We start from the raw sequence: 21,155 nt of genomic DNA, 5'->3' as shown, positions 1-21,155 counted from the left end.
GCAGGTGAAGTCATAGTGGACCCCATTGCTATTGCCAACAGCTTGGGCTGCCATTTTTGCAGAGATTTCGAGCTCCTCTCACTATCACCCTTCCTTCCTCCATTGGAAGAGGAGGGGGCTCAGGCAATACCCTTCTCTTCTCAGAATCGTGGGTCCTACAGTGCCGCCTTTACTATGAGGGAGCTAGATCACGCCCTTGTTTCATCCCGATCCTCCGCGCACTTTCTGCTTCATCTGGGCAGAGGGCACATTTCCCAGATGCTGACATGAAGCCACTGTCATACCCCTACTTAAGCCTGGTAAGGATAAACACCCTCCTTCTAGCTACTGTCCCATTTCTCTCACCAGCTGTGTTTGCAAGGTGATGGAACGTATGATTCGCGCCCAGCTGGTATGGTGGCTTGAGTCTCGCAATTTACTAACCACTGCACAGTGTGGATTTTGAGTGTGCCATTCTGCAGTTCATCATCTCATCACTTTGTCCACCCATGTCGTGAATGGTTTTCTGTGGATATTCCAGACTGTGGGTATGTTTTTTGATTTGGAGAAAGCCTAAGACACCTGCTGGAGGACTGGTATTCTCCATACTCTCTACATGTGGGGCTTCCATGGCTACATGCCTTGTTTCCCCTCAGGAATTTTTAAAAGACTGATATTCCAAGTTACGTGTTGGTTCTGCCTTGTCAGACACCTTTATTCAGGAAAACAGCATGCCTACGGTTTCTGCGCTGAGTGTTGTCTTCTTTGCTATCGCCATTAACCCTGTAATGGCTCGTCTGGCACCTCCGGCACTCCGTTTTGTTGATGATTTTGCCATCTATTTGTCTCATTGTACGGTACCTTCAGCAATGTCTCGATCGTCTTTACTCGTGTCGGGCATCGACAGTGGCTTTGGTTTTTCCACTGATGAAACTGTTTAAATGAATTTCTGGTGGCGCAGTTGGTTTCTTCCACCGTCTTTACATCTTAGGTCTGTTCCTCTTCCGTACATTGAAACTATGAAATTCCTGGGACTTCTGCTCGATAGGAAACTTTCTTGGTCCTCCTATGTGTCTTACCTGACAGCCCGCTGTATGCAGTCCATCAATGTCCTACGTGCCCTCAGTGGCACTTCCTGTGGAGCAGATCGAACCACCCTCCTCCGTTTGTGCCGGTTCCTTTTCCGTTCGAAACTAGACTATGGGTGCTTCGTTTATGCATCTGTACGTCTGTCCCTCTTACGCCGTCACAATACTATCCACCATTGTGGCATCCGTTTGGCCACTGGTGCCATTTACACTAGCACAGTTGACAGTCTGTATGCAGAAGCTGCTGAACTATCACTGCCCTAAAACAGTGACTTCCTCCTCAGTAGATACGCATGCTGTTTGTCTGCCATGCATGGCCACCCATCCTATGCCTCCTTCTTCAATGTCTCCTTTCATCACCAGTATGTGACGTGTCCCTCTTCTCTTCTCTGTTACCTCCTGGAGATCGCTTTTGGCTCTTGCTCTGGCAGCTTAACTTCGTGCCACCTGCAACTGTCCTGGTGGGTGTGAACTGTTCACCACTTTGGTTTTGTGTGACGGCCTGTGCTCACATTGGCCTCCATTTGCTTCCAAAGGACACTACTCCAGCCTTGCTCTATCACCTTCAGTTTCACGACCTTCACATGGAACTTCTCGATAATACCTTTGTGTATACTAATGGCTCTCAGACTGACCAAGGTGTCGGGTGTGCCTTCATCATTGGCTTCGACATTTTTCAGTATCGGCTTCCAGAACACTGCTCACTATTTACAGCACTGATCTTTGCCCTGTATCAGGCCACACAGTACATCTGGTGACACAGGCTTTTTAATTACATCATCCGCTCCGACTCTCGGTGCCCTTCAAAGCCTCTGTGTACTGTACACCGTTCATCCCTTAGTGCAACGGGTCCAGGAAAGCTGTCACTTGCTCACTGTTGATGGAGCCACTGTTATGTTTATGTGGGTCCCTGGTCATGTCGGTCTGACGGAAAACGAGGCCAGTGACGCTGCTGCCAAGGATGCAGTCCTTGTACCTCAGCCCGCTAGTTCTTACATTCCCCCCGATGATCTCGGAGTTGCCTTCTGTCAGTAGTTGGTGTCACTTTGGCATTACCACTGGTTCTTCCTTCACGGGGACAATCTCCAGGTTATTAAGCCTCTCCCAGCGGCTTGGATGACCATCTCTCGGCCCTCTCACCGCGAGGAGATCATTTTAACTAGGTTGCCATAGCCATTTGTTAAGTGGTGCTCCCCAACCACTTTGTGCACATTTCGCTCGACTTTTGATGGTCCACCATTTCCTGACGTAATGCCCCCCCCCCCCCCCCCACCCCAATTTTTTTTTTTTTAAACCGCTTACGTTCTCATCATATCTGTTTGCTGTCTGGGTTATTGGGCGTTTTATTGAACAACGCGCAAACTGTCGACCACATTTTACTTTTTATCTGTCACAGCAATATGGTGAAAGCCATTTAATTTGTCGTTCTGAACTCTCATTTCTCCATGACATATTTTATAGACCTTTCTCCATTTCCCTGTTTTAAGCTGTCCTCTCTTCCGTCGATTGGTGCTGACATGTAGTTGTTTTGAGGTCCTCTCTTTGTCTTTGTGTTCTACGCTTTGAGATGGGTGTGTATGACCCTAGTTGTTTTTGTGCCCTAAAACAAAAGAAACAAACATGTTTACATCTTGACTGTGTCTGCAATGGCATGTGTCCACATACCCATCATTTGTTTTGCTATTAACGTCATGTCACTATATTCATCAACTTGCCTTTTGATTGATGTTCCCACTATACTGGGGGCTCTTGCCAACTTAATAAGCTTTCAGAAGCATGAAGAGATGAAAATCAGATGGAATGAAGTCTAAAACAACACCTATCTCAATATACAGCAGTGCTTGTTTTGGATTGCATTATGCAGTTTGTGTACACATTAGTACTTGGGGTTGCATGTCACATCATAATGTTAATATGTGGTACAAATTGTCTCTTTATACCATGTGCTGGAGCCACCGAGTGGTCAGCACCAGTCTATCTTTGGTCTTCTGTGATTATGATGTGTACTTCCACTACAGGGACAGGGACTGCATTGTTTCCAGAAATTCATCCAGTGCCAGCATTTTGCTTCTAGCCACTGTGTGATTCAAAAAGTCATCGAGTGATTCAAATAGTTGTCACCTTCCTCATAGAATTGTGCAATAAACTAATAATCTTCATAATCACTACTTTGTGTAGCCTTCTCTTTGTAAACAGAGTCCAACAGGCAGACAATTAGCTGAAATTTGAGTCCGTAGGAGGTAATTTCCTGCTGCAGATATCCTGTGGGAAATGACAAGACCAAGTTGTCATATTTAATATTTGGTTCTCTCAGTCTTCTTTCCCACAGTGTCGATCAGTTTCTGTCCCCAAAGAGAACCGTTCCGTGCTTTTCAAATTATGCGTGTTTGTATTACCCAACAGTGAACCATTGTTGCATTCATGAGCTGTTCACTGTGAACTTCATGAATTAAGTATTGAATGTCCATGAGACAGGTACGCAGCATTCATAAACCATATAAGAAACTGCACTTTATGTAGAATTAGCATATTCTTTTACTTGAACATTATTGTAGCCTACTAGAGCATTGCACACATGTGATGGAACTGCTTGAGCAGCATTCATTACCCACCATTTGCTTCGCATGCATTGTGGAAGAACATGCCCAGCAGTTTTCTCTATCGGTATCATGTGGCGTGCACTCACCGAGTGCTGGGCTACAGGTGCGTGGCCCTGTCACATGGATAATGAAACGTACACTCTATTCAGCTTTGCCACAATAGGCCTGGAAAACATTGGAATGCACTTAGAATTTGGATTTCTTTTTAGCTGTCAATTTTGCATGTTTTCTTGGGAAAAAGTGTATGCTGTGTACCTGATATTCAACAAGTATTACCACAGTGACTTGAGTATGATCACGTATAATGAATATTAAAGTGATAATGAAATATTGGATTGAATTGAAGATCATTGATTTAGCTGTGGAAATGTAAATTTGTGTGAAAGAATAGCTGATGAACTAATGCTCATATTGCAGTGACATTGAGACACATTTTGGACAGAACAAATGGAAAAGATTTATCTTGAGGACCTTGACAACAGGTTATAATTGTCAACTTTGTGTATAATTAACAGATAAAGCTTTTTCCATCTCCACTATAGGATCTCAAGAGTAAATTGAGCAAATGAACTAATAGGACTTATTACAGTTGATAATATTAACTGCAAGTAATGGTAAGAGGAAGGAAGTGCAAGTTTAGTAGTAAGCAGAGATGGGCATTATTTGAATAAGTATATCATTAAAAAAAAGTTATTCATAACTTGAATAATACAGAATGCCACTACATTTTTTTTATATTGTTTATTCCTTGTACCAAATTCTGTGACTAGTGTTTCTTCCCTTAGGTCAGTACAGTTTCTATTTTTTGTAAATAAATTATTAATAGATTGTACATAAATGCACCTCAGTGGATTAAGTTCTGGACTAAAAAATCTAGAGGTTTTGTATTCAATCTTCCATTGGTTTATGTATTACTTGTCACTTCTTTTGTCTCAAACAGTGAGAAAAATGCCGAGTCAAGTCGCACTGTGTTTCTGAGTACATGTTGAACTGTAGGATGTGAAAGTCAGTTCAGAGGTGGCAGGAAGTCAAGGGCACACCACCATGCCTAGTAAAGCACTACAGTGTCCAAACCGATCTTTGGAATGAGCACAGCTTTACAGTGTAACAAATGCAACACAAAAATACTTCATAGGCACACAGCCGTAGCAGTTGCATGGCCAACATGGCTCAATTCAGCCAACTTTGCATGTGCCAGTACTTCACCCCTCTCCTTGTCAACGTGCGGAAGTATTGTAAGTAAGTAGCCAAAGATGAGAATGCAGCCAATGGGAACTGTTGATCTGCAGTACCTTCCTTCGTTGTACCAATATAACCAACGCCACCAGCGATGGGCGTCTCGTTAATATAATTAAGCAATTTGCTCGTGGCTGTTGTGCTATAGAATGAGTGCACAAGTAAGAATTCGGTTTCTAATGACTAACATAATAGACTCTAAACCTAAAGAACTCCTAAAATGTTCGTGGAATGCTGTGCTGGATGTCCAAAGTCATCTGAAAGTGTATTAGTATTAACACTGAGTAAGCTTTCTGTTAGAATATGGAATAGTTCTTCAATCTGACATGTGTCAATGCAGTTAAATGGAGCTTTAAAATTAAATAGTTTGAGTACATAAGACATCAAAATATTGCAGCACACTAACAACTTTTTTATCGTGAAAGTGCAAGAGACAATCTGAAGGTGTTTTTCGCCTTTCTATAACAACTGCAGTTATTGCAGTAGTGTCCTGTCCACAATTTAAAAAACAAGTAGTTCACCTGTATTGCTGTCCATAACTGGTGTAGGTGTACAACAAACTACAGACATATAATAGCCCAAGAAATCAGGTAAAGAGTTTTGAATGATGATATGATGTATAAAGAAAATTTTATTTTGAATTTGAAGCTAACATGGAATCGCACCACATTATTTGCCAAAAACTACAGTGGGATTCATGGTTTCTCAATTTTTGCTGAAGAACATTCAGAATTGAAAGTCCTATATTGTTATCATGAAATAAAGCCAACTTCAGGAGATCGAATGCACCAATATCCTCCTTGCTTGTGTATAATGTATTTTCTTTAGCAGCCGTAATGGAAAATCTTGAAAAAATCAAGTGAAGTTTCTAATGAGATGTTTGAAAAACAGTTTAAAGGCAACACAGAGTGCATTCATTTAATAAATGACAAATGCCATTGGATTTCAAATTTATCTTTTATGTTTATCAACTTTTATTCAATGAGGAAGAATAAATGATTTTATTCATGTAAGTGAATATTTTGAATACTACTTGTCATTCATGAATAATGAACAATAATGTTTATCTGTATTTATTGTTTGAATAAATTTCACCCAACTCGGGTGGTAGGCAAAGTGTACACTGCAAATTCGCAGCCTGCGTGCAAGCAAATACAGGTGCGTGACATCCGCATAGCTGTGAACAATTGCTTACTCGGCTGTGTCATCCCCATGTCCGTGTACAGGTGCTCGCTCAGCTGTCATTAAGTGAGACAGCATCAGTAACCTTCAGCAAGTTCCACCAAATATGTGAAGTGTATTCACGCACTCTCTCGCACATTGTAGTAATGTGAATGCCACACAGGCCAGGCACATATTTGCAGTGCTTTGTGTTCTACCATGAAGCAACTGTACAGCTATTATAACACTGATGGCCTTGCCCTACAGATGAACATCCTGTAGTTTTTGGCACATATTCGTGCTCTTTGCATTGCAACACAACTTGGAATAAATAGCAAATGGAAGGTAGTCTGGCTGCATTTGTGTAATACCTATTACTGTTGAATATTACATTTCAGGAGGTGGGGAACAATGGTTATAGTTGATAGGCAGTGCATCTAACATAACTGTTGCTTATTTTGTCGTATTCATACATCCCATTTTCTTTCTGTTTCACAGATGAGCACTCAACGGGGAAATACACAGAGAACCAGGCCACAGGCACACCAAAATACGAAAGCATTTAAAAATGACCTACATGATACCTCTTCTCAGACAAAGCTTATAAATAATATTGATCTGTCTGGTGTGTGTGAAAGATGCAAGAGCATCTTGGAATGGAAAATTAAATACAAAAAATACAAGCCCCTAAAGGCTCCAAAAAAATGTGTGAAATGTGAACAGAAAAGTGTAAAAAAGGCGTACCATACAGTCTGTTTCCCTTGTGCCAAATTACTGAATGTATGCCCAAAATGTGGTAAAAATGAGAAAGTTATTGAAAAACTCATTTCTATTGAAGAACAACTGAAAAAGGATGCTGAACTCCAGAGACAAATAAAGCTGCTGTCATTGCGAAGACGACGAACACTTCTACGTTACATTGCTAGCCTTACTAAGGGTACAAATTCAGGTAATATTTACTTGATACTTTTTAGGGGTAGCAATGCATTGTGTTGATTACTGTTATAAAGAAAATCAGGGAATAAATCAAACTTTATTATGTTTATTCTTTACGGACTGTAAGAAAAGTGTTTTTGAGTTAGGTCTATTTGTGACAGAAAATTTATAATTTAGAACGAGAGATTGCAGATCTTTGGGTTAAATTGTTTTCCAGTCACAGTCATTACTGTGAACGTAAAATTGGAGTTCTGAAAATCTCACTTTTACATGTTCACTACATTTTCTCAGCGAAAAACGTGTTACTGTCATATTGTTATTATATTCTCATTGTGTGTGTGTGTGTGTGTGTGTGTGTGTGTGTGTGTGTGTTTTTATTAAACTTAATGTTTTGTAATGTATAAATGGATTTTTTTTTTTTTTTTTTTTTTGCATACTCCAGGCTTTGCTGTGGGAGAAGATGAAATGAGGAAACTGCAGGAAGAAGTTACAAAAAAACTGGAATCACTGAAAATAAACAAAGATGATGTTTTGGATGACTTATTAGATGATCTTACTGATGAAAGTGATGATGATTGATTACTCTATCTCAAAGATTTTACCAAAGAATATAACTTATTTCAGTAATATCCTTCATATATTCCCGAAACATGTAGAGTACATAATGTGTTTTCTTGCTAGTAGTGCATGTGCAGCTTTAGAATACGCTTCAGAAGGAACAAACCTATTTTTACTCTTTTCTCTTACATAGAGTAGATATAGCATAGCTGTTTCTTATACTATACTTTCATGTTAACTGGAAATAAATATATTTGTCCCAAAGTTAGCTACAATTCACATGTTATCCTTATTCCTGTGTAAATTTTCCATGCACTTTAGATGTGCTCAGCAAATATTGTATCTGATTCATGCAGCTTTTGTCTTCTTTCATATAGAATTTTATGTTGTGGTGTTGTAGGGCCTGTCTTGGGATGCTGAACCAGTGCTTTAACCAGTAAACGTACTTCCCAACATTTACAAATAACTATTTAGAATTTTGTCTTGCATTGTTAGACAGTATGTGAATGAAGATACCTAGCAAATGGACAAACTTGCATTTAAGTTAAAATTTAACAAGAATTCGTGCAGCACATAGTGTAATACAATGAATTTTTTTTCCTCTGATGATGACATTTTATCAAATATTACAGAAAATAAATCTTATGATTTTTTACAACTGAACATGCTTTTCACTTTCGATGCAACACGAATCTGTAAATTCATAATCAATCTGAGGACAGTGAATTAGTTTCTGCTCCTCATTATGAAGTGTCCACTATGACAACAGATCCACTGCTGTTGCACATTGACAGTGCAGTATTAGTAATACATTTTACAGATTTTTTTTTATGTTAGAAAGTAAATATGTAGCTACACTTAATTAACAGGAGCCATTATATTAATTTCTGAAGACACCCTCACCACTGTGGCTGATAATTAGTGCTGTAATGACTGGTATTATCGGGAAGGAAACAAGTAAAAGAAAAGATAGAATAGTAAATAATAAAGCAAAAGGAAATTGTTTAAAAGTCGATGCTTGGAACAGTTTTGGATTTGTATTGATTGTTATTCAGTTGAAGCCTTTGCTGTGTATGTCTTACGACCCCAGTGTTGTAACTTGCCCCAGATGCTGTGGATGCCAAACTGCCATTGGCATAGAGCTGTAGACAAGCATATTCATGGTATCTGGTAGCACTCCCAAGTGCTAGAAATTCATTCAGGTGCACTTAGGCACCTGTGAAACAATGTAAAAGGTTCATTTTCCTTGTTGTGAACCTATCATTTTAATATATATCTCCTGAAATAATGTTTTATCTATCTCTGGTGAGAAAATCTTTAGAAGCGTATGCAATAAAATGGAAACAATCCAAGATATGTCTGCTAATGCATAGGTGCCCAAGTATGCTAAGAAATCAAATAAAAATGCAAAACATGCAAGCTATCATTGTGTGTTGCACTCTGCCTCGTGTCTTCCGACACAAAGAAAAATTCCTAACACCATCAACTATACAGGACAGTAATACTTTTTCAAAACATTGTTAAAAATACAGGTTGATGGCCCCCAACAAAAACAGAGATTGACAATACATCTGCTGTGTGTGAATATCATTCTGACAACTAAGACCTTGATGTTGAACGTTTTCACCAATAAATTCTTGCACAGAAAAACTTAGATTGGAATTTTATTAGACAGTATGGTACTTATATTTAGTAAAACACTCACGCACACATGAACAAAAAGTACTCACTTTTCGTACCTTTTAGCACTGGAACAATTTGTTGTGCTTATGCACACAAAATATGTAGGTACACTTCTAGGAACTGTTCCAACAGACAAATGTACTGGTTTTGAAGATTGTCTGTGGGTGAATTATTGTGCTTATCACAGGGGTGGTTGGGCATTTCAGATTATACAGCAGTTTTCTTGAAAGTTATTTAAAAAAATAAAATTAAAATTCAGAACAAAATATGTTCCACATCCACGAGGATCTCCTCAACACGGATCTATGGAATGAAAAACTAATCTAATCTGCTACAGAAGCAAGCATCAGAGGGTGACATAACACGCTTTTCCAACACTGCTGCATGCTGTTCATGTTTAGTGCACAATACATTGTTCAAAATATAAGCTACGAAACAGGATGACAGAATCTTTGCCATAGTCATGTTATAAATAATGTTCTTATTACAGATAATTAATGTGCCCAGATTGTTACAGTGTAAGGACCATATCTTAGATGAAGTTACTAAAGAGGTCACATCCAACAAAAATGAAGCAAACTAGTTATTACTGAAGATGCAGTGATTGTCACTTTGATAGAGCGAAAGCATAAATGGTCTTTATCTCTCATTCATTGTGTAACAAAATGGGATACTTCTTGCTACATGAACACTCTAGTGTAAGCCAAGATATGGTTGTTCTCTGTCCTCTACTGGAAACATAGAGAACATTTGTTTTGGATACAGGTGTTCCAAAACTACGCAAAAGCTAAATAGAACACAAACACGTAGCTGACGAAAGTTTTTTTACTTAAGGAAAAGAGTAAGCCACAGACGTGCTAATAAAACTCTCCTGCGAAAGTAATGGAGATGATCATGAAAAACAGCACACAGCTTAATTTGCTCTCCATCAAATAGCGACCTATAATGAATTATCCATGTAACTGTTGACACTTTACTTTTCTGAAAGAAAAGTCACATAGCAAACAACCAATAAACATGTAATTCATAGTGAAAAATGAGAGTGTGTTTTTTGGCTTTTGACACTGTTCCTCACAAGGGTTTCTAATCAAATTGCTTGCCTACAGAGTATTGTCTCAGTTGTGTAACTGGATTTGTGATTTCTTGTCAGATAGATCACAGTTCGCAGTAACTGACAAAGTCATTGACTAGAACAAAAGTGATAATTGGCACTCCCCAAAGATGGGTTACAGGCCCTGTGCTGTTCCTCATCTATATAAATAATTTAGGAGACAATGTGAGCAGCCATCTTAGATTGTTTGCAGAACATTTACCATCTAGTAAAGTCATCAGAGGATTGAAACCAATTGCAAAATGATTTAGACAGGACCAATTGAACCTAAATAATTAAAGTGTGAGGTCATCCAAATGAGTACTAAAAGGAATGAGTTAAATTTTGGTTACGCGATGAATCACACAAAATCGAAGACTGTCATTTCAACTAAATACCTAGGGGACAATTAAGAACAACTTAAATTGGAATTATCACATACACCAGGGGTGTACAGACTTGCGAATACCACGTGCAACAAACCACTTAGTGTGGCTACATAAGGGTTACAAGTTCAAAAATATTGTGCCATGAGACAAGATGTTATTCTGCATTAGGATCCCCATACCCCAGTGCCAGCTAGACAGGGCTCAAAAGAAGTTCTACAAGGGCCCCTCTCCCTTCATTTTAGGAGGCAATGAAATATGAGTAAAAAGAAAAAACTAAAAAATTACAAGAACAAACAGTGAGGGGCCTGCAGTTCGAGGTCTGTGCATCCCTGACTGGGATAATGTTGGGGAAGGTGAACCAGAGACAGCATTTTATTGACACAATACTTAGAAGATGCAACACACCACTAAAGACAGCACCTACACCACACTTGTGCATACTTCGCTAGAGTATCGCTGTGCGGTATGGTATCCTTACCAGGTATGATTGGTGGAGGACATTGGAAAAGTTCAAAGAAGAAAAGCTCATTTTGCATAATCGTGAAATAGGGGAGACTATCTCTTGGACAGTGCCAGCCATTAAAACAAAGACTTTTTTCATTACATGAAATTTCAATCTCCAACCTTCTCCGAATGTGAAAATATTCAATAGACAACCACCTACATAGAGGGAAACAGTCATCATAATAAAATAAGAGAAATCAGCTTTTATGAAAAGGCTTAAGTGTTTGTTTTTCCCCACATGCTGTTAAAGAGTGGAAAGCTAGAGAAATAATGTGAAAGTGGTTCAATGGACCCTCTGGCAGGAACTTTACTGTGAATTGTGTAGTAATGTAGATGTTTTTTCATTACTGTAAGTAATTTACATAGGTGCAAAGTCAGAAATTAATTGTCTGAATAATTTGTAAAGTCACTGTATTTAGTTTAACTTGGCAGTGACAAAACTTGAGTGACAAGACCGGTTGCTAATGCTCCAGATGTATTCAGAATAGGATGATGCTGGCCATCAAAGTAACTTGGTACCTTATAAGGCCAAAGTGCAAGGCACTAAACACAGGTAGCAGAATTTTACGATAATGACAGAAACTCAAGATGGCATGTAGCAAGCAAGTCTACAGCAGTTGGAGTGTTAAAGAAAGCATATGTTCAGCAGCAGACACAGAAAGGCATATAAGTGGGATGACTATAACAAGGACACACACACACACACACACACACACACACACACACACACACACACACACACACACACTTGTCTTTTGGAGAGTGATTCTAGTTAAAGATCCCAAATTTCTTTACTCAAATCTCTTATACGGTTGATGGTGTACAAGTAGGTACATAATTACAGTGATTCAGAACAATAGATATCCCTATTAATTCATTCAATAACTAATATGTATTTTAAATTTTAACTGTATCTATGATATATGTATCTACACGAGGTCTGTGACTGTTATGAATTTGATAAACAGAAGCGGCAAATTGTATTGTTCATATAATTTGTTTTGCATTTCAATATCTTGATAGTTATGACTTCTTAGTAACAATTTATGTAGTCAAACAGCATTTTTTTCTTTGGCTAATAGTGAGACAGGTTTGCTTCAAAGAATACAATATGGCATTACAAACTAAATTAGATGAAGATGTGTATCATTATAGTGTTGTATACAGCTGTTTGATGTTGATCAAAAAATACCAAAAAACTACAGGGTTAAGTGAGTAATTATTAGCACTGCCTTAAAAATCATTAGAATACAGTTTCCTGTGTAACTTCAGAAAATGAACACACTTGCTATTGAAAAGCCTTTGGCACCTAAGTCTTAAGATTTAAGCCTGCTTGACTACTCATCAATATGGCTGACTGGAAGTATTTCACTGCATAGAAATAAACACCCTCTGTTTCTACCAATGCAGTCCAACAACTGTTTCACACAGATGGAGATTAAAGCTGTTGAGATTGACCTGTCTTAAATTTGTAAAAATCACATTTAAATGTCTTCATGCCAATAGAGACAATTTGCAGTGTCACTTATGATGTGATCCTAATTTTGTACCACAGAAGGTAAGAGTAGATATATTTTCACATCATCTGCAGTTTACCAGCTTTTTATAGGCAACAGGTATTAGTAGTCATTCACAGGCCCACCCTTTTTAATTAGTGTAACTTGGCTGAAAAAATTATAAACAAAAGTGAGAGAGATTCCAAAATCCCAATGTATAATACATCATACTTTTTTTGGGATGGGCATGTGGAATGTTGGTGAGTAAGATACAACTGCTTTAGATAAGAAATTTCTATGGTAAAATGGGACTCCCAGTGAGATGTTTCTTCTGAACAAGGGGGACTTGGTAATACAGGTAAGTGTTTAGATCCAGATTCTTCCAAATGTCTCAACAAATTCTCTCATCACTCTGCACGTGCTGATGGATCAAAGCACTGACAACAGTAGAAAAGTTTTTCTAAATTATGAATAAGAACTTCTATAATAAATGCATGTGATGAGCCAAATAACCAAAGTCTTCAGATTAAAACATCGGTGGTTTCATCATGATATCCAAGGGTGTGCATTGTAGGAAATTAATTGTAGAATAGGAAACTGTTGTGTGGGCATAATTTCAAGTGCACTGGGTCCTTTGAGTCATTACCAAAGAAATATTTAGTATTAAGTTCCAAGAATTAGATGTGCTGGTTATGCTGGAATTTTGATCTTGAGCACTTATGTAGTAGGACTTGGTATTTCCCACAGTATTTGCAGAAAACTGATGAAAATCTTAGTGAACCTACTAACATGGTGTAACAAGAAGAGGTTAATAACTTCATACTGAAGTCTGAACGGTTTCTGGAATAACTACACCATCAGTAATAGGTATGGATAATGCAATGAGGAAGCTGCACTTTAATCTGTACTGCAATATAAAGACCAAGATGTTTATCATTGTTACCAAATTTGTCAAGAAGTTCTTGCCCAATTTACTTCAAATTTTGAAACAATACTTTAATGTTTCGACAGACATAGCCTACATATTTATGTAAAGCACTTGGTCAGACACCTGCAAAGGTCACTTTTGCCAGTTCCGGCTTCGAGAAGAGCTTTCGCTGTGCTATTATCTGCATGCTTCTTGCCAGCCTAATTGTAGGATTAGCAAATTTCTGTCCACTGATGAAAGGTGGCAGATGCAAAAGTGCTCTAATATCATTGCCATCACAGCTGGAACATCTCAGCGTAGTGTTCATCACACTGCTCGCCCATTCCTTCAGTGAAACCGTACACAAGGGGCCAGCCAGCTCTTCATCAGTGAAACTTCCCACAACACGGCATATCACTTTTAATGTATTAATAATGATGGAGAGGGGGGAGAGAGGGAAAAAAGGGAAAACCAGACCTAAGGCAGAACAATACTGAATGGAAGCCAGTGGGCTAAGAGTAAAGTGGGCATTATTATTGTCAACAAGTACTGTGTGTGAATTGAGTACTTTAGTGTAATTCAAAGATAAATGGGTAGAAATCAAATGAAATGCAGTTACTGTAACAAGCTACCTGGTACCAAAATATTTCTTAACAAGATTGGAAATTTTGTCAGTGGAGTTTAGGTATATCCTTTATGTTTGAATGACATACTTTTTGTGAGTATTTGTAAACTTTGTAAGGTCCATATTACGGAAATGAAGATGCTGTTGCTAACAGGGTACACACGAGCAAGATACAGGCTGTAACAAAATCTACTGATAAAGTTGAAGGCATTGTAGAGAATGTTTTGAGGGGCAACTGAGGATAGGAAGCCATATCTGAAATCATTTGATGGAGGTACACAGTGCTGAAACTTTAGGAGCCACTGCCTGTCATGAGGTAAATGTTTTGGCGGGAAGTGTGAGTCGGTAAATTGCTATGCTATACGTAGTGGTCTCCCTTTGTGTTGTGACAGGTAAAGATGTGTTGGATGCCATCTGGCATCCTGAATACTTTCAGGCCCATTGTGAGTTCTGATTTCATTCATCAGCAAACAAACTCTGCTGCCAAAGGGGTGACCTAGTGGGAGATATTGACTCCTTTTACTTCCATGCTCTGTAGCATTCTTGGATGATGCTTCTGGAAATGGGTTCCTGTACTCAACTCGTCTCTTAAGAGACCTTGTACAACTCCTTTACGTTTCTCAGCACCATTTTGTTATGTCCCTTTTACAGGGCGAGTCAAAAAGGGCTTAAAAATTTGGATAAATTTGAGGTAACTTACAGTATTGGTAGAGGTATCGTTTTGTAGCAAACAACCTCAAGTTCCACATAAAAGTGTCAAGTGTCATTTTGGTTCGATGTGATTACCATTCGTGATGCAGCAAACGTCCCACCAGTAATCAATTTCTTCCCACACCCGTTGCAGCAAATCTGGTATAACTTGTGCAATGGCAGCAAATATTCAAATTTTCAGGTTGGCTATGTTATTTGGTAGAGGAGGAACATACACATGATCAGAGAAAGAAATCCAGTGGTGTCAAGTCTGGGGTGCGAGGTGGCCATGCAATTGGCTCAAGACCAATCCACTGATCTGATAAGCGACTATTGAGGAAGCCTTGAACTTCCATGAGGAAATAAGATAGTTCACCATCTTGCTACTAGTAAACCACCCCACCTCTGTCATCTTCATCGATACGTGGAATTAAAGTTTTCAAACATATCCATATACACAACACCGGTGACAGTTTTCTTCACGAAGAAATATTTCTAGGGCCAAGGGTAAGTTGTAGGCTTTCTTGGAGATTCTTTAGTGTATTTGGTGTGAAATTTATGCCAAAAAGTTGTTGCAGAGTTTGTTTCAAGGAAGGATGGGGGTTGATGCATTATGTGAATAAAACTTGAGGTTCTTTGCTACAAAATGCCGTATGTAAGTTACCTCAATAAATTCTATATCATTCCAAAGTTGTTAAGTCCTTTCTGACTCACCCCGTATAAATAAATCAGACTAATGCTTGCTAACATTTATTACTTCCGACAAGTGATAATCTCTGTGTAAATGTTGCACTAGTGTATTTTAAGGCTGTGGAAAAAAAAAAAAAAAAAAAAAAAAAAAAAAAAAATAAAAAAAAAAAATTAAAATTAAAATCTTTAAAAAGACAGTGCGAAACCTGTTGGCATGTCCTCCGCGATGAGTTCTTTGACTTACCTAGAAGACACTGGTTACAGTCAATTACAGCATTTTCATTTTAGAATCATATTTATGTCATCTTCAGCCATCATCTTATGAAACTAAGAGAATCAGTTTTTGGGTAGTGTTGGTTGGGGTAACTTGGGTGTAAATGACAATGTTTTTCATAATTCTTAATCTAACCTTCTCACATATTCGAATTATATATATTTTATAATTTGTGTTCACACAGTGATACTGCCCTTTTGAAATAAGTGTTTTTCCTAACAAAGCAGTGAAGATTTACAATTGAATAGGTGCTGTTGAGAAACCAGCTGTGATACAATAACAAGACAGAAATATGAGTCACATTTGCTGCAGCTCCTCCTATAGACTGTTCTTTATTGTCCTCACCCAAAGCTCTACTTCCATTTGGAAGCACTTTACTGCAGTTATTTGCTTTGTTTCAGGATTACGGGAATGGAATATAAGAGTGTACTTTCTATAATTAGTATAGCCAGGCCTGAAAGATTTGAACTTGATAGATCATCCTTGACATGATGACTGCAACTCAGCCTTCTTGTTAATGCACAGAAAAGGCCATCCTTTCAATAAACAGCTTGCATTTTACAAAGCTATTTAGTGTCTTTCCTTCAGCATATACTGAATGCTCATTTCCTTTGCTCTTCCATTCTAACAAATAATCAACAGTACTTACACTGATGCAAACCAATATCTTCAGAGTCTGAATTTGGATTTCTGATTGTAAATAACTATCATTCTTGGCTTCATACAGAAACATGGCATTTGAATTTGGAAATATTTTACTGTTTTACATGACCAGTTCATGAATGTTTACATAGAAGGGATACCAACATGCATTACAAAGACCTGACACTGGATGTGATCATACCATTCACAGTTCTGAGACAAATGATAATAATAGTCTGAAATGTACTTACAATGTGGCCTATAACACAATGACAGTGTCTGTGCTATTCTTTTTTTATGACTGCTAGATGGCAGTTTAATAAGAAATTGAACATTTAATTTTTGAGTCTTAACATAGGTAACATAATACACTACCCAAACAGCCAGCTTATGTAATAGATTATACTGTATCAACAATCACTGAGATTTGCACTCTTTTAGAGATTACTATAAGCATTGATTAAATATGTTCATTTCACAAGAGTAATATCCAAGAAATCGTAAACAAGAACAATATCCCATCAATGAATACAATATCAAGTAACAAATTTGGTAGAAAGTCAGTTTTCTCCATGATTCACTGGAAAATACAAGTTATTGAAGGCACCTGCACAACAACTGTTACAGGTGCTCATGATATTCAATAAATTTAACTATGCACAGTAAATGAGGGAGATGGTTATAGAGGGCGTAAACCAAATGTAAACAGATCACAGCAATAACAGCCAGAATACCAGATCAAATTACACACCTAATCATTAAAGGTTTGGGTTCTGTTGGCAAAGGGTCAGCTTCGTTCAACACAAACAAAACACTATGCAGCAGCATCCACAAAATTTATTAGCCATATTAATGCATTATGATTCTCAAAAGCTTTAAAACAAAAAAATGACACGACTGAATTCATTGAGGGCATGGCTGTTCTGTCCATGGTTACTCAGCATACAACACAAGAAAATGATCTGATACAGAAACAGAAAAACACACACACACGCACATTGTACAGCTGCTAGTTCATTTCAGTTAGTGATTATATGGTGTATCAACATATACACAGATGCCGGTGAGATGACTAATAATATACAAATTTAAATCAATTACATGTAAGGCTAACGACATTTACTTCTGTCTGCAATTTCATATTCCTACAACACATCTGTTTCAGATACATCAAGCTGACAGATCAAATATACGAATTAGTTTATAGTAGTTAAATGCAAAAACATCTGTCTTTCAGTGAATTTAACAATTTTCTGAATGAGATTATAGAAGGTGGTTTAATCTAACCTCTGCTGAGGAAAATAATTGGAACTACAACAGTAATAATAAATCTGAAGTATATATCTCACTTGGATTTTTTTTTTACTTTGTTAAGTAACTTGAACTAATATCCTGAAGTAATTACACATCGTTCTTTATGTGTAGTCAAATTAAATTTCATTGTCACTGTGCCTTTAAACAATTTCAGATAAAAATGCACATCACCTTTCACATGTAGAGCGAAACTAATAATACTGTATTATGGAACATTAAATACATGAGTTTATACCACTGTATCTTACATGTAGGACATGCCATCTCAATCATACAAGCTGTTTACATGAAGAATGCAAATTAATCAACAGTGCAATAAACAACTGAGGCATACAAATTTGAAGCAATAGTTCAGCACAATATCAGAAGGAGGTACTGCATGTACTTTGTTGAATGGGTAACATGTTTGTCCTTTCCTCATCTGTGTAGAAATTTAGTACTGATCACAGAAATGTGAAACACCCTAATGTTGAAAATGCTACTCAATATCATGTCACACAAACCAGACATTCTTGTTGAATAAACAAATGATTTTCAGCAGTAAACATTATTTCTCCATCATGTTGCCAAACTGTACGAAAAGGTGTGAAATGCTGATTTAGCATTACATAAGTATTGTCATTTTTAGGCAGATGATAGTATAATTGTGAGTAAATTCCAATGTTTCTAATGACTTTCACCTTTCTTCCCAGCGACTCTCTTAAAGTCACCCATTTTTGTAGTCGATATAGCTGAACCAATAAATGAAAGATATTCAATTTGAGTCGCTTCACTTCCAGATTGATTGTCTTTGATGAATAGTTGAATATTTTGAACATTCTGGAACTTTACAAACTTTAAGTTTATAGGCTTCCCTTCGAGGTCACTTGGTGTAAGTCTGAAACAATTAACACGAAATTACTTTAAATATTTTCATCAAACATACACTAAGACTTAATTACAGTGGGTCCAGTTTCAAATGACCCTATTTAGAATCACAAAAAATGGAGTTACAAAAATATAATTGCTATTTTAAAAAATGTCATTAACGACAGTTGAAAAGTGAGAGCTTCAACTGTAATACCTTGTTCTTCAGAAACAATTGAACCCCCCCCCCCCCCCCCCCCCCCCACACACACACAAATAGATGGAAACTCAGAAATACTTGGATGGCAGCAAACCTTTCAGTGCACCTCATTTGTTCATGACCTGTATCAAAACAATATTGTAATATTTTTTGTGTGACCACCAGAGCGAGAGAGAGAGAGAGAGAGAGAGAGAGAGAGAGATGCTTGTGGATGGAAATAAGTAAATACCAACAATTTCAAAAGACTCGATATCATGCAAATCTTCCACATTAGCACCACTGTGGAAAAATTTATATCTGAACTGATGGATGCATTGGGACTATACAGGGTGAGCCTGAACTGTGATAAAATTTCAGTGTTGTTCAGGGATATTTTATGAGTATTTTGGTCTAAGGAATCCATAATATTTAATGGCTCAATACAGAGTAATTGAATTTTGTTTTATTTCTTGTCCCTATTTATCCTTATATCTGTATTACAATGGAAATATTTGCCCAACATTGCAAATGTCAACAATATGCACCGTATATGTCTTTTTTTGTAAACAAACTCGTTCTATTTGCTCTCGGTACTTGCTGCTGACAACACTAACGCTCATTTTACTCCTCGCCCTCAAGCTTTTATTCAATATTGCTTGGTTCTGTCTTTGGTTTGTTCTTCTGGCAGTATTAGTTGTACATTTAACAGTGATACACAGCACTATAGATAGGTTTACTGCGGAAAAGTTAGCCAATATGCACTCTGTGTATGTGTTCTCTGAAAGAAACAAAATAGTGGTACAACAAGCCTATGATTAACTGTTTGCAGAGCAAAACTAACCTCATTACAGTACTTTTGCATCTGACTGCTGTTGCATTACTCCATATTTTATGTTGTACATTAAGAAACAAAGGTAAACTGGGATAACAAACTGAATACATTGTATTTACATTGTTACTCTTGAAAGACCCACTGGAGCCTATTGGTCCCTGTACTAAGATACTCAAGAAATATCCCTGAACAACATCTGAAATTTTGCCAGAGTAGTTCTTTTATAGATACACACACACACTATGTGATCAAAAGTATCCGAACACCCCAAAAAACATATGTTTTTCATATTAAGTGGACTGTGCTGCCACCTACTGCCAGGTACTCAATATCAGCGACATCAGTAGTCATTAGACATTATGAGAGAGCAGAATGGGGTGCTCTGTGGAACTCACTGACTTCTAACGTGGTCAGGTGATTGGGTGTCACTTCTGTCATACGTCTGTACGCGAGATTTCCGCACTCCTAAACTGTTTCCGATGTGACAGTGAAATGGAAACGTGAAGGGACATATACAGCACAAAAGTGTACAGGCCAACCTCGTCTGTTGATTGACAGATACCGCCGACAGTTGCAGAGGGTCATAATGTGTAATAGGCAGACACCTATTCAGACCAACACACAGGAATTCCGAACTGCAAGTATTATGACAGTTAGGCAGAAGGTAAGAAAACTTTGATTTCATGGTAGAGTGGCTGCTCATAAGCCACACATCACACCGGTAAATGCTAAACGACTCCTCGCTTGGTGTAAAGAGCGTAAACATCAGACAATTGAACAGTGGAAAAACGTGTGGAGTGACGAATCATTCTACAGAATGTGGCGATCTGATGGCAGGGTGTGGGTATGGTGAATGTCTGATGAACATTATCTGCCAGCATGTGTAGTGCCAACAGTAAAATTCGGAGGCGGTGGTGTTACAGTGGTGGTGCGTTTTTCGATGGGATTGCATCCCTTGTTGTTTTGCGTGTCACTACAGCCACTTTCAAAACACTGTCCATAATATAGCAACACATCATCATGGCTCTAATTAAATTTAAGAAGACTACTTGTACAGTATACATTCACTAACAATGCCAACATTGTTCTGAAGTAGCTAGCCAGATGACATCTGCCATGTCAGAAGTATGTGTGATCACCTGGACAATGACACATTAGACACTGCTTTGAAAAAGAGAGAGAATTTTGTGAAGTCCACTTCATTGCAATTATCTATGGACTAATACAATAGAATGATGTGAAGAACCTGTCACCACAGTGTGTGTCAGGTTATTCTCCATTCACAGTTCACTCATTACAACAGGTTTGGTGGCTGCGACTATTCTGAGTGGTTTACTTGAGTATCAGCAAAATATGTCAAGAAGTGAGATTGCATGACTTGTAATATCATGCAGTTGTGAGCCCCAGAACAATGAT

At 37.9% G+C, this 21,155-nt stretch overlaps 2 protein-coding genes across 3 annotated transcripts in view; one reads left to right on the top strand and one right to left on the bottom strand.

Annotated features, from left to right (window-relative positions):
- Positions 1-8,221, top strand: part of LOC124554715 (uncharacterized protein C9orf85 homolog) — a 39,554-nt gene extending 31,333 nt beyond the window's left edge. Inside the window, exons 3-4 of the mRNA XM_047128361.1 lie at positions 6,563-7,013; positions 7,443-8,221. Of these exons, the coding sequence (XP_046984317.1) occupies positions 6,563-7,013; positions 7,443-7,579 (588 nt within the window). The 3' untranslated portion in view covers positions 7,580-8,221. The remainder of the gene's footprint in view (positions 1-6,562; positions 7,014-7,442) is intronic.
- Positions 8,222-17,365: 9,144 nt separating this feature from the next.
- LOC124554714 (thioredoxin-like protein 1) overlaps positions 17,366-21,155 on the bottom strand; it is a 66,588-nt gene continuing 62,798 nt past the window's right edge. For both annotated transcript variants that reach the window (XM_047128359.1, XM_047128360.1), the window contains exon 5: positions 17,366-18,739. In XM_047128359.1, coding sequence (XP_046984315.1) covers positions 18,529-18,739 — 211 coding nt within the window. In that variant the 3' untranslated portion in view covers positions 17,366-18,528. The remainder of the gene's footprint in view (positions 18,740-21,155) is intronic.

This window comes from Schistocerca americana, chromosome X, assembly GCF_021461395.2.
Source record: "Schistocerca americana isolate TAMUIC-IGC-003095 chromosome X, iqSchAmer2.1, whole genome shotgun sequence".
In the NCBI taxonomy this organism is placed as follows: domain Eukaryota; kingdom Metazoa; phylum Arthropoda; class Insecta; order Orthoptera; family Acrididae; genus Schistocerca; species Schistocerca americana.
The sequence above is the reverse complement of the archived record's forward strand: the minus strand, read 5'-3'. Positions and strand labels throughout refer to the sequence as shown.